The sequence below is a fragment of the Taudactylus pleione genome, unplaced genomic scaffold, assembly GCF_031769625.1.
Source record: "Taudactylus pleione unplaced genomic scaffold, aTauple2 ptg000092l, whole genome shotgun sequence".
Classification (NCBI taxonomy): Eukaryota; Metazoa; Chordata; class Amphibia; order Anura; family Myobatrachidae; genus Taudactylus; species Taudactylus pleione.
Window position 1 is genome coordinate 8,046,343 of NW_028284494.1, and position 15,944 is coordinate 8,062,286.

At 45.0% G+C, this 15,944-nt stretch overlaps 1 protein-coding gene across 1 annotated transcript in view; it reads right to left on the bottom strand.

Moving 5' to 3' along the window:
• Positions 1 to 4,868: 4,868 nt before the first annotated feature.
• LOC148527163 (granzyme A-like) overlaps positions 4,869 to 15,944 on the bottom strand; it is an 81,030-nt gene continuing 69,954 nt past the window's right edge. Inside the window, exons 4-5 of the mRNA XM_088469420.1 lie at positions 7,066 to 7,341; positions 4,869 to 5,030 (exon numbers count right to left, since the gene is read on the bottom strand). Coding sequence (XP_088325546.1) covers positions 4,869 to 5,030; positions 7,066 to 7,341 — 438 coding nt within the window. The remainder of the gene's footprint in view (positions 5,031 to 7,065; positions 7,342 to 15,944) is intronic.

Sequence of the window (15,944 nt, forward strand, 5' to 3'; positions counted from 1 at the left end):
CCCCCCTTCCCCTAGCCTAACCCTAACCCTCCCCAGGGGGAGTGTCTAATCCTAAATCCCCCTGGGGGATCCCTAAACCTAACCCCCCATCCCTGGCTACATCGCTACTTATCTCCGGCGTTGGACGATCGGTCCGGCGTCCTGTCGGGGTCCCGGCGTCAGGTTTAACATTGGCGTCTGTATTTCGACGCCTATGTTAAATCCCCTGCCAGGATTGTAGTGTTGGGATTGAGACCAGTGGCCGTCTCATAACTACATCCCCTTGCACAAGCCCTGACCTTACTTTGAAATTGCTAATATCCATGCACGCTGTCAGTGCTATGGCTGCTTATGGCCACGCAGTGGCTAATTTATGCACGCCCCTGCAACAGCGTTGAAACACCCTGGCACGCCTGCGTTCGCCCGACCACCCCCCCGTCACCATCCACAAACGGCGCTTCCTGTCAATCACTCAGCTCTGGGTCTGCAATCGCAATTTTGTTTGCAATTGTTAGTTCGCGCAAGTGCACTGCGATGTATACGCATGCGCAGAACACAACAATCAACAGATTGCATGTGTCTTTGCAAATGTGTTCCTTGCTGAATCAGGCCCATAGTGATAATCAGATATCAATGACCAAGTTAGATACTACATATAACCTAGATATGTAAGTCTAAGGCAAAACATGCTCCATGGTGATCACCAGAGCAATGGTATTAAGCTTTTCCATATGATATACTGTCACTGAATCCATTAGTTATAATAATTTATTATAATTCCAACATATGTTCTGGGGACTTGAGATCTTTCTGAGGAAACCGGAAGTGCTGGAGGCTGGAGTCAAAACTCCAATTTCATTGGTGTCCGGACCAGCAGGGAATTTACCCTCACTGAGGAAACTATTACAGAGGACATTCACCTCTCATCCTAACATTGCTGTAAATCTATAATGTGGGGGCAGCATGAGAGTCAACAGTATTTTACCATCTTGGGACTTGCTCCTAAGATATGGAGCTGCACAGTGACTGACCAATGAAGTTGGTAATTGGAAGCTGATTGGTAGAAGCTGATTGGTTGCTTTGGGCAACTTCTCCTCTTTATCACTCTCCAAGGCTTGATACATCTCCCCCACAGCCAGAAAGTAGGTAAGTATGCCTCTACCTGCCCCCATATGTAATGGCTTGTAAAGTCTGGAAGGAGGTAAATGGAATGGGCATGAAGTATCGGCGGCTGAATAGCCGTTGCTGACGCCGGCAGCCCGAAGGAAGAAGATCCCAACAGGGCAGATAAGTACCCTAACCCTACCCCTTTCCCCCTACTAACCCTCCCTTAGCAGTGCCTAACCCTTACCTCCCTCCTAGTGCCTAACCCTAACCTCCCCCTGGGGTGCATAACCCTAACCCTCCCTCCTAGGGGTGCCTAATCCTAACCTCCCCCCCAAAATCTAACCCTAACCCTACTATGCTCTCTAAACCTAACCCTCCCACCCCCCATGGCTAACGCTAATGGCGCCCCGGGCTTACCTTCTTTGGGCTGGCGTTCCGACATTGGGATTAAGATAGGCATCAGTATTTCGATGCCTATCTTTAGTCCCTTGTCAGGATTTCCTTGTCTGTATTGAGACTGGCGGCTTCACGGCCGCCTGTCTCATAGCTACATCCCGAGGTAAATATGGAGGTAAGAGTAGAAATCCACCACTCTTTTCCCCATATTTGTCTTAGTACATAGACGCCAATATGCTTATACATCTGAATAATTGTAAAAAGGTCATCAGCTAATTTTTCTTTAAAGAGCTTTTAGAGAAAAGTGTTAAGTGGATAAAACACATTATTTTTGTTTGACTGTTGGTATCTGATCTTGTGTTTTCACACCTGTAAAAGGAAAAGTCTCATTTCTAACTCAGGATGTTTCATATCAGCTCATCACATTTTCACCATTGTTTTTTTTAAGTGTACAAATGGGGAACATTATCACAGTTCCTGTAACTGCTGTCCACACACTATACACCTCATATCTCAGCATATTCCAGATCATTAATGGTTAATATTTTTTGGATTACTGAATACAAAAAATGAGTCATTTGCTGTAGGATTACCTTTATTCTCTATAAGTCTATATATTAGCTGCCAGCAGCCTTAGGACATCACAGAGTTGAATATTTGTTTATGACATACAGTATATGCAGCCCTGCCAGTCACATGAAGAATCTGTACGTTTAAACCACCAGGAGCTGGATGGGCTAGGGCCAGGGTGGCATTTATTGAGTGGCTGTGGCAGGGTTTTTAAAAACATTTTTTAAAGAAATGTACTGTGCTGAGGGGGCGATTCAGACCCATTCGCTAGGCTGCGTTCGCTCGCAGCCAGCTGATTGTTGCAAACTGCACATGCGTATAAGCCACAGTGCGTGTGCGCGAACCAGTAACTGCTATCGGGAGACAATCGCTCTCAACATACAGCCAGGCCGCTACTTTGATTGACAGAACGGATCGTTTGTGGGTGGTGACAGGGGAAGGACATAGGAAATGGGGGTATGGATGTGCGAAGGCAGGCGTGTCAGTGCGTTTAAACACAATTTAAAGGCAATGTATAATTAAGACATAGCATAAGCATACTTGTCATACGAGTGAAATAAAGACAGCGGTAATTGCAGTGCATGCGGTAGCCTAGAGTCTACCTCAGGCACTGTGTGCTGGTTCGATGTCGCCCGATGGTACCAATGTTTTCATACACTTCCTGGAGATGATGTCTGAAAGTGGGCGTCTTTACTCCAGGCTGGTGGGCGTCTTATTTCACCTGGCGATCGCACGTTAAGACATAGGAGGCGTCCTATGTCTTAGCGTGCGATCGCGGCATTTGCATACTGCCCATCGTTACAGCTGCGAGTGCACGCAGCTTAGCAAACGGGTCTGAATCGGGCCCTGAGTGCGATTTGCCCTGTGCCAGAGACAAATGTTTTGGCATCCAGCCTGCCAAGGACGCTGACATGTGCATATTACTGTAAGGCCCTGGACAGAAGCCAGGGTTGGCAGTCCGGCATTGATGGGATGCAGATGTTAAGGGGATGGGGGGGGGCTGACAATGCCTGGTCACCCTTCTGAGACTCCTGCTCTGCTCTCTTTCTAGAAAAGAGCACATTATCAAACATATCCTGAGCTGTCTACACTTCAAGTGAGGGGTGTGTGGCTACACCTGGTAGGGGCTTTGTGCAGAAGCTGCCCATTGTACAGAAACGGGCACGGTGTGGCCATGCCATTGTGGGGTTGGATGCTCCTCTTGCACTGCCAGGCTCACAGATAGACCTGCCTATTTTGTTCCGCGCCTCACCCTCTCGGCACCTCTAATGCAGAGTTGTTGGCAAATGGACATAAAAAAGTATTCTTAAAAAAAGCATGGAAAAATAACATACTTCTGCCTGTGAGAAGAGCCGTACACATGAGATGCATTAGTCCTTACTTTGGCAGCATATGCATCTGATTTAAGATAAGTTGTCATCATCACAGTGTATTTGTACCTGTCCTGTAGCTGGTGAAAACTCCTACTAACGTGTATACAGTATGTATGGTTCTACTACAGGTCTTCATGAGCCGATTGAATACACACTCCTTTACTATACCCAAACTACTTTAGTGCTGACCTTTTCTACTCTGACCCGCCGCTTGCAGGCTTGCACGATACGGCAAGTGGCCGTATCGTGCAAGCCTGCATAGGCGCAAATGTGTACACCCATTTCACGCAATATACTGTACACTATGCAAACCTGTATTTTGCAAACTGCATCAGGCCCTATTATAGACCCAACCCATGTACGACGAGAGACATACATTTCCAAAATAGACACTGATCGCTCTCACTCTCTCTCCATCAAACTCTCAGAGACGGAGGAAACCCACACAAGTACAGGGAGAATATACAAACTCCGCACAGCTAGGGCTGTGGTGGGAATCGAACTCATGACCTCAGTGCTGTGAGGCAGTAATGCTAACCATTACACCGTCTGTGCTGTACTACTACTACTACTAATTTCTTAAAATGAATTTGGAACCATTCTTAAATTCAGTAATTAAATTGAATTCTTGTAATTTCAGGAAACACAAAATACACTGAGGATAACATTCTACTCAACAGAGCACAAACATAATCTGTTGGACGAGACAGTATTTCAGATTCTAAGTGTATATTATGTATATAATCAATGACTAATGTCACTAGTATGTTGAAGCAATAGATGTAATAGAGATACTTACAATTTTGGATCTGCAACATTATTGCTACAAGTAATGGAATCCTTAGTAGGCTCATGATGCTCAGTTGCCTGCCCCTTGTAACTGATCTGAATGGTGTAATGGTATACTTGCCATAATAAAGCACTAACTTGTTGAGATGTGGTTTTGGTGTAATGCTATAGATTAATAGGGTACTTTTATGTTTCTTCACTGATCACATGATGGGAACATCTGCTGTATTACAGTTATGCTTTACAGACTTAATCAAATGGAGAATATACATTTATGACACCAGTGTGTGGTTTTCGTAATGCTTTATTGGAGTGAACATGTGAAGTCAAAGAAGATAAAAGGTTTAGGGGTCTATTTACTAAGCAGTGCTAGAAGACAGAGTGAAAAGTGATAAGAAAGTGATAAAGTGCCAGCCAATCAGCTCCCAAATGTCATTTTTCAAACACAGCCTGTGAGATGACAGTTGGGAGCTGATTGGCTGGCACCTTATCACTTTCTTATCACTTTTCACTCTGTCTCCTAACACTGCTTAGTAAATAGACCCCTTATTCTTGTAGCCGGTGAATAACGGTTTGAACATTGGGTACAGTTAGCTGGATACGGTTTACTATAATAGAAAGAGATAAACACGATGTAATCATATTGCAGAAGAGCTAAATCTTGTTTCTCTTTGTTTCTTTATTAATCCATTTGATGTAGTCACGAGTGAGGAATGTGTAGACACTTGGATAGTCAGCTTTTCCGCATGGGTTTGGACCAAATGAAACAATACCCCTGAACATGTTCTTGCAAATTAATGGTCCTCCAGAATCACCCTAGAATACACAATTTTATTTTATAAGAGCGTCTCCTATTTCCATGAAAAGATGTTTAAAAGTGAATTTAAAATAATTTGACAGTGACATAACTACTGGTACACAGTACAGAGGTGGATCTCCTATGTACAGATATGAGATATTAGTAATATTGAGTACCAGCATTTTATGTATGTGTGTTATTTTACTTATTTTCATTTGTATATCTTTGTGTTATTTAAACATATTAAATTGTTATTATTTTTTATGTCAAGCGCTCTTTTGTCTGGCTAAGTGAATATATATATATATATATATATATATATATATATATATAACAATACTGTTGGCCAATTAAGGCATATAATATTCATTTCCAACTGATATCATATCCAGGCTTCTTTATCTTGGTACACAGTGACATGACTACTGACTGGTACACTGTAACATATCTACCGGTACACAGTGACATGACTATTGGTACACAGTAACATATCTACCGGTACACAGTGACATGACTATTGGTACACAGTAACATATCTACCGGTACACAATGACATGATTATTGGTACACAGTAACATATCTACCGGTACACAATGACATGACTATTGGTACACAGTGACATGACTATTAGTACACATTGACATATCTACTGGTACACAGTGACATGACTATTAATACACAGTGACATGACTATTAGTACACAGTGACATGACTATTAGTACACAGTGACATGACTATTAGTACACAGTGACATATCTACTGGTACACAGTGACATGACTATTAATACACAGTGACATGACTATTAGTACACAGTGACATATCTACTGGTACACAGTGACATGACTATTGGTACACAGTAACATATCTACCGGTACACAGTGACATGACTATTAGTACACAGTGACATGACTATTAGTGCACATTGACATATCTACTGGTACACAGTGACATGACTATTGGTACACAGTGATATGACTATTAGTACACAGTGACATGACTATTAGTACACATTGACATATCTACTGGTACACAGTGACATGACTATTAGTACACAGTGACATGACTATTAGTACACATTGACATATCTACTGGTACACAGTGACATGACTATTAGTACACAGTGACATGACTATTAGTACACAGTGATATGACTATTAGTACACAGTGACATGACTATTAGTACACAGTGATATGACTATTAGTACACATTGACATATGTACTGGTACACAGTGACATGACTATTAGTACACAGTGACATGACTATTGGTACACAGTAACATATCTACCGGTACACAGTGATGTGACTATTGGTACACAGTGACATGACTATTAGTACACATTGCCATATCTACTGGTACACAGTGACATGACTATTGGTACACAGTGATATGACTATTAGTACACAGTGACATGACTATTAGTACACAGTGACATATTTACTGGTACACAGTGACATGACTATTGGTACACAGTGGGTACACGGTGACACAGGGTTGGACTGGCTCACTGGGGTACAGGGGAAATCCCTGGTGGGCCCCACTGCCTGTGGGCCCTCCCCCTCATTTAGGTGTCATGTTCCAAACCTCAAATTACTTATTGTTACTCTATTAGATGGTCAGATACTGGAGGAGCAAGGCCACTGATCAACATGGGGGCTAGGTTCCCTTCTATAGATACTACACCAAGATTTGTCTAATGGTTAGCCAAGCATCTGCTGGCTGGCCACACCCCTTCTGATGGATGACCACACTCCTTAAGCATGGGCCCCTAGCACTGCATTCCCTGGTGGGCCCTTCATGCCCCAGTCCAACACTGCGGTGACATGATTATTGGTACACAGTGACATGACTATTGGTACATAGGGACATGACTATCGGTACAATATGACATGACTATTGGTACACAGTGACAACACAGTGACATGACTATTGGTACACAGTCATATTGGTACACGGTGACATGACTATTGGTACACATTGACATGACTATTGGTACACGGTGACATGATTATTGGTGCACCTCCTTTATTATAATCACATACTGGACTTACTTTGCATACATCCTTTCCTCCAAGCTTTTCACAGGTACACATCATATTCTTTGTAACTTGTAGTGAAAAGTTAAGAGCTTTCCTCTTGGCATTACATGTCTCTCTGTCTAAGACTGTAAGATTGACTTCCATCAGCTTGTCGGAAATCTGGACACCGATGTTTCTGGTTCTACCCCACCCTGCAGCCTCACAAATAGTCCCTCCTTTGACATCAGTGAATTTCTTGGGTAATGTCAGGGGTTTGACAGCTTTGTTTAACTTTGCTTTGCGATAAAGCTGTAAAATAATAATAATAATAATAATAATAATAATAATAATAATAATAGCAGTAATAATAATAATCATCATGATAACAATAAAATTATAATTATCAACTTCAAATCTGTTACGAAAAACAGGAAAATATTTTGAACAAGTTTAAACAAAGCACTATTTGTGTTATTATTATCTTACATTTTCAAGGTGCCACAAAGTGTCCGTAGCACCAATCATAAGTATAATACAGTGTAAATTGACATATGATTGAAAGAGGGGAGATGCAGAATGAGCTAGTGGGGCATGTGCCCCAGTGCTAGACATGGAGGCGCCAGTCAGTGCCTGACAAAGGGAAGGGGTGAGGTAGCACTGGCATGTGTGCATAAGAGAATGCATTGGTACTGCCTGCTGCACTAGTACACACAATGCAGCTATCACACACTATGACTGACTCCTATGAGACAAAGCACCTTGGGCCCGCAGAACATGTTCTGAGCTGTATTGAAAGAGATGATCACATGCTTTTCTGAACCCTGGAGATCAGCAGCCTCAAGGGAATGATCTCATCACAGGTTGCCTGCTCTGCTGCAGATTGTCACCTACAGAACCCACGGACCTTCTGCCAGTCCTGTATCCTATGAAAAACCTAAATTTTGGAAGGTATTATCATGATACAGGAGGGGGCTGGGGATGTATGATGTCATGTGGAGGGAGTCTGGTGGCAAATTAAGGTAGTGTGATGGCATGTGGAGGACATCTGGTAGCAAGTGGAGGACATCTGGTGGGATTATGAGGGGATATGATGGAAAGTGAAGGGAATCTGATGTCATGTCGGTGAAGGCTTGAATGTGTGTGTGGGGTCTGATTTCTTGTGGCATGACTTTATGTAGAAACAGTCTGGTGGCATATGGGAGTAATCTGATGGCATGTGGAGTATGTTTGATGGCATGTCTGAATGACTGATGGCATGTAAGTGACATGTAGGGAGGTGTTAGTGGCATATGATTAGGTCTGATGGACACTCACCATATGGTTAGGTGTATGAGGACACATCTGTATTTCGGAAACTAGGAGGCAAGGAGGCATAGGAAAAGATACAACAATATCCTTATTACATACCACAAGTAACATTTAAATAAACAATAATTATCACACCCTAATGGAACAAGTAACTTGGTAGGTTTCAGAAATTGGAAACTATAACAACAACTTAACTCTACACCAGGAGCGCTAACCGCTAACAACCATCAACAGTAGCATAGTCCTTATAGTAAAGATGTCAAATTCAAGTGCAAGTCGTTGGCTGGTTATATTCCCACAAGGTTGTAAAGCAGTTTGTTAGAGCCTGATAGAATAGCTAAGTAGATATTACGATGTCTGGTTAGGGATCTGGTCAAGATGTCGACAGTCGGGATGTCAGTGCTTAGAATGCCGGTGCCAGAATCTTGACCACCGGCATCCCGATGGTAAGTAGCTGGGTTAGAAGGAGGGTTAGGCACTAGGGGGAGGGTAAGGGTTAGGCAGTAAGGACCTGATTCAGACCTGGTCTCTAAGGTGCGATCGCTTGCTCTGAGCAATTTTCGACCATCTGCGCATGCGTATAATTCGCAGTGTGCGTGCGCAAGCCATTTGTTGCGATCTGATTTTGGTAGCTCGTAGGCCACTATCAGGTCGCTGCTTTGAGTGACAGATAGTGCCGTTTGTGGGTGGTAACAGGGGAAGGTGTGTGTAAACGGGGGTGTGGTGTTGCGGACGCAGGCGTGTCAGGCCACCAAAACACCGTTTAAAGAGTGTGCATAATTAGCAAGGTAGCATCAATGTACACGTCACCTGCATGTATTTCAGCCCGCACTGATCGCTGTGCTTGCGGCAACCTCAAAGAGCTGCGAGCAGCTCCGATGCCTCTCGATGGTCCCGATTAATCCTACATTTCCCAGAGATGACGTGTGTTGCGAGTGGCAAGGGGGCGTCTTTATACACTTGCAAGCGCACTTTGCAGTAGCTTGCTAAGCCATAGTGGGCGTCCTTACGCGACACAGTGCACTTCATTTAAATATCTGGCCCCTTTTTGCCAGCGAGCGGCCGTAACTTGCGAGCGGGTCTGAATCAGGCCCTGTGTCCATCTCTCAATCAGGCCCTAAGCTAAGATTTACAACTAGCTTACACATAGCTAGAGTCACTAGGCTACACAGGAGCAAATAGCTCATGTGCAGGGCCGCCATCAGGGGGGGGCTGCTGGGCCTGGAGCCCCAGGCCCGGAGAGAGCGGGGGCCCGGTGACAGCAGGGCAGAAGATGTGAAGATTCAGGCTTCGGCAGCCTCAGAGAAACAGCGCAGCGCAGCCGACGGTATTTGAAACATGGCACCATCTGCGAGCATTACAGCTCATGGACCGGCGGCCAATCAGGAGTGGGCGCTCCTGATTGGCTGCTGGTACACGAGCTGTGATTGGCTCGCGGCTAACGCCATATTTGAAAGACCGGCCGGCAGCGCTGCACCGTTTCTCCCAGGCTGCCATTGTATATCTGCGCCGCTGTCTCCCGGGCCCCGCTGATGCTGACAAACAAGGTAGGACTCAGAGTCCCTGCCATATGCCCTTCCACCTAGAGCAGCTGGCCTTCCCTACCCTAACCCTCTACTCCAGCCAGCCTTCACCTGCCCTGTGCTCCCCTTGTCCAGACAGCCTTCCCTGCCTTGTACCCCCCAGTCCAGCCAGCCTTTCCTGCTGTGCCCTCTAATCCAGCCATCCTTCCCTGCCCTGTGCCCTCTAATCCAGCCAGTCTTTTCTGCCTTGTCCCCCCTTCCCAGTCCAGCATTACCTGCCCTGTGCCTCCCCCCTAGTACACCTAGCCATCCCTGCCCTGCCCCCTCTAGTCCAGCCAGCTTTCCCTGCCCTGTGCCCCCCAATTAAGGTCCAGCCTTCCCTGCCCTGTGCACCCCCAGCCTTCCCGACCCCAAACTTTGAGAATTTTTAAACTGGTTTAATCACCAATTGACGTCCCACCCCACAGTGTAACTCCACCCACATTATACACAGCTCCGCCCACCTCTGCGCCATCCCCCAGGGGGGCCCTGCCTATTTTGTCAGTACCGGGCCCCACGATTTCTGATGGCTGCCCTGCTCATGTGTTAAGTATCTGCCTATGGTACATAAGGTCAGGGGTTCCAGTTCTGCTAAGTATGGGGTAAATGTAATAGTCTGCAACTTGCAGGCATCAGCAAGTTACCGACAAGTCTGCCCGATGATTTAAAGAGGCAATCGTTTAAAAGGCGAAGACAGCCTGGTTTTGTCCCTTTCGAAAATTCCAGGGATTAAGTCGGTGAAGGTTATCATTATGGTGTATGTAAACATATACTCAGTGGTCGAAGTGGGAATTTGAAGTGGGGGTATGGGGATTCAGTGTGCGTGCCTTTGGTGTGTGGGAAGAATGGGCGGGAGCACGCATCACAGGGGTGTGGTTATGTGTCATAAGGGGCTTGGCCACTCAAAACAGGGAGTGTCATGCATCCATCTCTCATTTTTGCCTTTCATCTCTCAAGCTTTGCACCTCTCACTCCCTCCCTCCCTCCTTCCATCTCTCACCCTTTGCACATCTCACTATTTCCTTCCATCTCTTTGTAACCTCTTGCATCGCTCACTCCGTTTCCTTTTTTCATCCTCTTTACCTCTAACTCTCTCCTTCCCTCTCTCACTACCTATAGAATGTTACTGAATGCTATAGGCAGGCCGTACACCGCTCATAGATAGTACATACGCGTCATACTCATTACCTGACTCACTAAAACACATGCAAGGGCTTATGTAATCGGTTGTGATCTGCAGCCACTGCATTTATGCAAGTGTTCCCGGATTTTTAAAATGGCAGACATTTTAAAGGCAAAACTACCTTGGTTTAGCCTTTAAAATAACTGACACTTAAAAAATACGGGAAGACTCGCATAAATCCCTGCCGCAGATGCAGATCACAAACGTATTACAAAAGGACCATAGGCTTCGCAAGTAAAACACACAAACATTGGCATTGATAACAATAAAAACACATAGGGCCCCACATGAAATAAATATGCATTTTGCATGAAACACACATACACAGGCTTTACATGAAAAAAAACTCACATTAGCACAAGGGGTGTGCACCGCCCACTTTTCATGTTTTGTGTTTTGGTTTTGGATCTGGATCTTTCTTCCTGTTTTGGATCTGGATTGGTTTTGCCAAAACCACCCTTCCGTGTTTTGGGTTCTGGGTTTTGTGTTTTGGATCTGTATTTTTTTTTTAAAAAGCATAAAAACAGCTAAAATCACAGAATTTGTGGGTTTTTCTGCTCCTATGCTATTATTAACCTCAATAACCTTAATTTCCACTCATTTCCAGTCTATTCTGAACACCTCACAATAGTGTTTTTATGTCCAAAAGGTTGCACCGAGGTAGCTGGATGACTATGCTAAGAGATACGAGTGGGCGGCACAAATACGTGGTCCATCTAGGAGTGACACTGCAGTGGCAGACAGGATGGCAGTTTGAAAAACTAGGCCCCAAACAGAACATAATGCAAAGAAAAAAAAGAGGTGCAAGATGGAATTGTCCTAGAGCCCTCCCACGCACCCTTATGTTGTATAAACAGGACATGCACACTTTAACAAAGCAATCATTTCAGCGCCAGGGTCTGCCACACGATTGTGGCTGAAATCATTGTTTCGTTTGGGCCCCCACAAAACAAGCTGGCAATTAATCTGTCCCTGCACAAACTGGCTCTACGGAGGCAAGATGTCGTCCTCATCCTCCTCATCCACCGTTTTCTCACCCTCTTCAGTGTTGTGTACATCCTCATCCTCACAGAGTATTAACTCGTCCCCACTGGAATCCACCACCACAGGTCCCTCTGTACGTTCTGGAGGCTGGTCTCCCTGGAAGAGTTGATAATTCATTTTTATGAACATCATCTTCTCCACATTATGTGGAAGCAACCTCTTACGCCTTTTGCTGACAAGGTTCCCGGCTGCACTAAACACTCTTTCGGAGTGCACACTGGAGGGGGGGCAACTCAGGTAAAATAGAGCCAGTTTGTACAGGGGCCTCCAAATTGCCTCTTTTTCCTGCCAGTACATGTACGGACTGTCTGACATGCCTACTTGGATGCTGTCACCATTGTAATCCTTTAACAGACAGACGCACGCTTGTTGCTGCTGCTTGAGGATGCAGGTGCGGCTACAGCCCACACAATTCACAAAGACAGAAAAAAAAGAAGAATTTTTTCATTGTTTGTGGAGCGCACTTTGAGGGTTACACCACCCTTTAACAGACAGACGCACGCTTGTCGCTGCTGCTTTAAGGATGCAGGTGCGACTACAGCCCACACATTTCACAAAGACAGAAAAAAAAAGAAGAATTTTTTTATTGTTTGTGGAGCGCACTTTGAGGGTTACACCACCCTTTAACAGACAGATGCACGCTTGTCGCTGCTGCTTTAAGGATGCAGGTGTGGCTACAGCCCACACATTTCACAAAGACAGAAAAAAAAGAATAATTTTTTTTATTGTTTGTGGAGCGCACTTTGCGGGTTACACCACCCTTTAACAGACAGACGCACGCTTGTTGCTGCTGCTTTAAGGATGCAGGTGCGCCTACAGCCCACACATTTCACAAAGACAGAAAAAAAAAGAAGAATTTTTTTATTGTTTGTGGAGCGCACTTTGAGGGTTACACCACCCTTTAACAGACAGACGCACACTTGTCGCTGCTGCTTTAAGGATGCAGGTGCGGCTACAGCCCACACATTTCACAAAGACAGAAAAAAAAGAAGAATTTTTTCATTGTTTGTGGAGCGCACTTTGAGGGTTACACCACCCTTTAACAGACAGATGCACGCTTGTCGCTGCTGCTTTAAGGATGCAGGTGCGGCTACAGCCCACACATTTCACAAAGACATAAAAAAAAGAAGAATTTTTTCATTGTTTGTGGAGCGCACTTTGAGGGTTACACCACCCTTTAACAGACAGATGCACGCTTGTCACTGCTGCTTTAAGGATGCAGGTGCGGCTACAGCCCACACATTTCACAAAGACAGAAAACAAAGAATTTTTTTTTGTTTGTGGAGCGCACTTTGAGGGTTACACCACCCTTTAACAGACAAACGCACGCTTGTCGCTGCTGCTTTGAGGATGCAGGTGGAATCTAGAAGGGATTTGGAACCAGGGACACACTACCTCCATCAATTGTCTAAATCCCACTGCTCTAATGGTGGATACCGGATGCACGTCTAACACCAACATAGCAGTCAAGGCCTCAGTTATACGTTTTGCTTTAGGATGTCTGCTGTCGTACTTCATCCTCCTCGCTAGGGACTGTTGGAGGGTCAATTGTTTAGTAAAAGTAGTGGTGTTCCTACTTCCTCTCTGGGATGATGAACAACTCCCAGCAGCAGCAACAGCACTAGGAGGAAGTGGTTCTTGATCTTTCCCTATTTTATTTTTATCGGAGAAAGTTTGGTCCTCCATTTATGTTATATTGATATATACGTGCGGCTAAGGCGCACACAAACACAGAAAATATTTTTTTATTTTTGCTGGAGAGTAGTGCATATTGTGGGTTACACCACCCTTTAAGAAATGAGCCAGCCGGCCCTTTACTTATGGGACATAGGCGCATGCTTGGCGCTGCTCCTTTGTTGATGCACGTGCAGCCACAGTGCACACAATTCACAAACACAGAAATTTTTTTTTATTTTGTTTGGAGTGCCCTTTGGGGGTTACAGCACCCTTTAGCGGTCAATCCAGCCGGCCCTTTATTTATGGGACACAGGCGCATGCTTGGCACTACTTTGTTGATGCACGTGCGGCTACTGCGCACACAATTCACAAACACACAAAAAAATATTTTTTTATTTTATTTGGAGTGCCCTTTGGGGGTTACAGCACCCTTTAGCGGTCAATCCAGCCGGCCCTTTATTTATGGGACACAGGCGCACGCTTGGCACTACTTTGTTGATGCACGTGCGGCTACTGCGCACACAATTCACAAACACAAAAAAATATATTTTTTTATTTTATTTGGACTGCCCTTTGGGGGTTACAGCACCCTTTAACGGTCAATCCAGCCGGCCCTTTATTTATGGGACACAGGCGCACGCTTGGCACTACTTTATTGATGCACGTGCGGCTACTGCGCACACAATTCACAAACAAAAAAATATTTTTTTATTTTGTTTGGAGTGCCCTTTGGGGGTTACAGCACCCTTTAGTGGTCAATCCAGCCGGCCCTTTATTTATGGGACACAGGCGCACGCTTGGCACTACTTTGTTGATGCACGTGCGGCTACTGCACACACAATTCACAAACACAAAAAAATATATTTTTTTATTTTGTTTGGAGTGCCCTTTGGGGGTTACAGCACCCTTTAGCGGTCAATCCAGCCAGCCCTTTATTTATGGGACACAGGCGCACGCTTGCCACTACTTTGTTGATGCACGTGCGGCTACTGTGCACACAATTCACAAACACAAAAAAATATATTTTTTTATTTTGTTTGGAGTGCCCTTTGGGGGTTAAAGCACCCTTTAACGGACAATCCAGCCGGCCTTTTACTTATGGGACACAGGCGCACGCTTGGCGCTGCTACTTTGTTGATGCACGTGCAGCCACAGTGCACACAATTCACAAACACAGAAAATATATTATTTTTTTAGCACTTGGGGGGAGCACCCCTGATGGACAGAGCACCCCCTGGACAACACTACAGCACCCCTTTAGGACTGGGACACTGCACAGGACTTTGGAGCGGACACAGCCCCTATGGACAACTGACTGCACAACACAGTCCACCCAGCCCCTATGGACTTTGTAGGAGTGGACACAGCCCCTATGGACAACAGCAGCACAGCACAGCACAACACTACACTGCACTACACTACACTACACAGCCCAGCCAGCCCTGACTCCCACCCTCCCTCTTCACTGTCCACAGCCGAGTGAGAAAATGGCGCCGACGCAGGTACCTTATATAGGATCCAAAACCCGCGAGACCCGGAAGGCGGGATGATGACGTTTTGCCTCGATTTCAGATCCGAGTCAGGCGGGAAAAGTCGAGCCTGACTCGGATCGGCCTCGGATCGGGGGGACTCGGGGGGGTTCGGATTTCAGAAATCCGAACAAGCTCACCCCTAATTAGCACCAATAGGGGAATAAAGAAATACATAGGCCCTCACAGAAAATATATAAATCACATAAGATTTGCAGACAAAAAAAATAAACACAATGGCACCCATATAAAAAAAAAAACCGCATAGGGCCCCTGCAGAAAATATATCACATATATCCGCAAGGTTAGTACATCCTGTCCATAGTGTTGGTTTCTGTCACAGATACAGTATATATATATTTTCACCTCTGACTGTAGCAGAGTCGATCATGCTAAAAGAAATGTTAATGGCTTGTTACTATATCATCATCATCATCATCTTTCTCCTTAGGTATTGGTTGTGAGGAATTAAATAAGTAAATAATAATCCCTCAGACTCTGAGGTAAAAATGGATTCTGACCATAATGTCATGATCCCTTGCTGTACCACCTCCTGCCAGTGGTGTAGCTCTCCCGGTGCTGCCTTCAGCACACCTCAGACTTTTTATG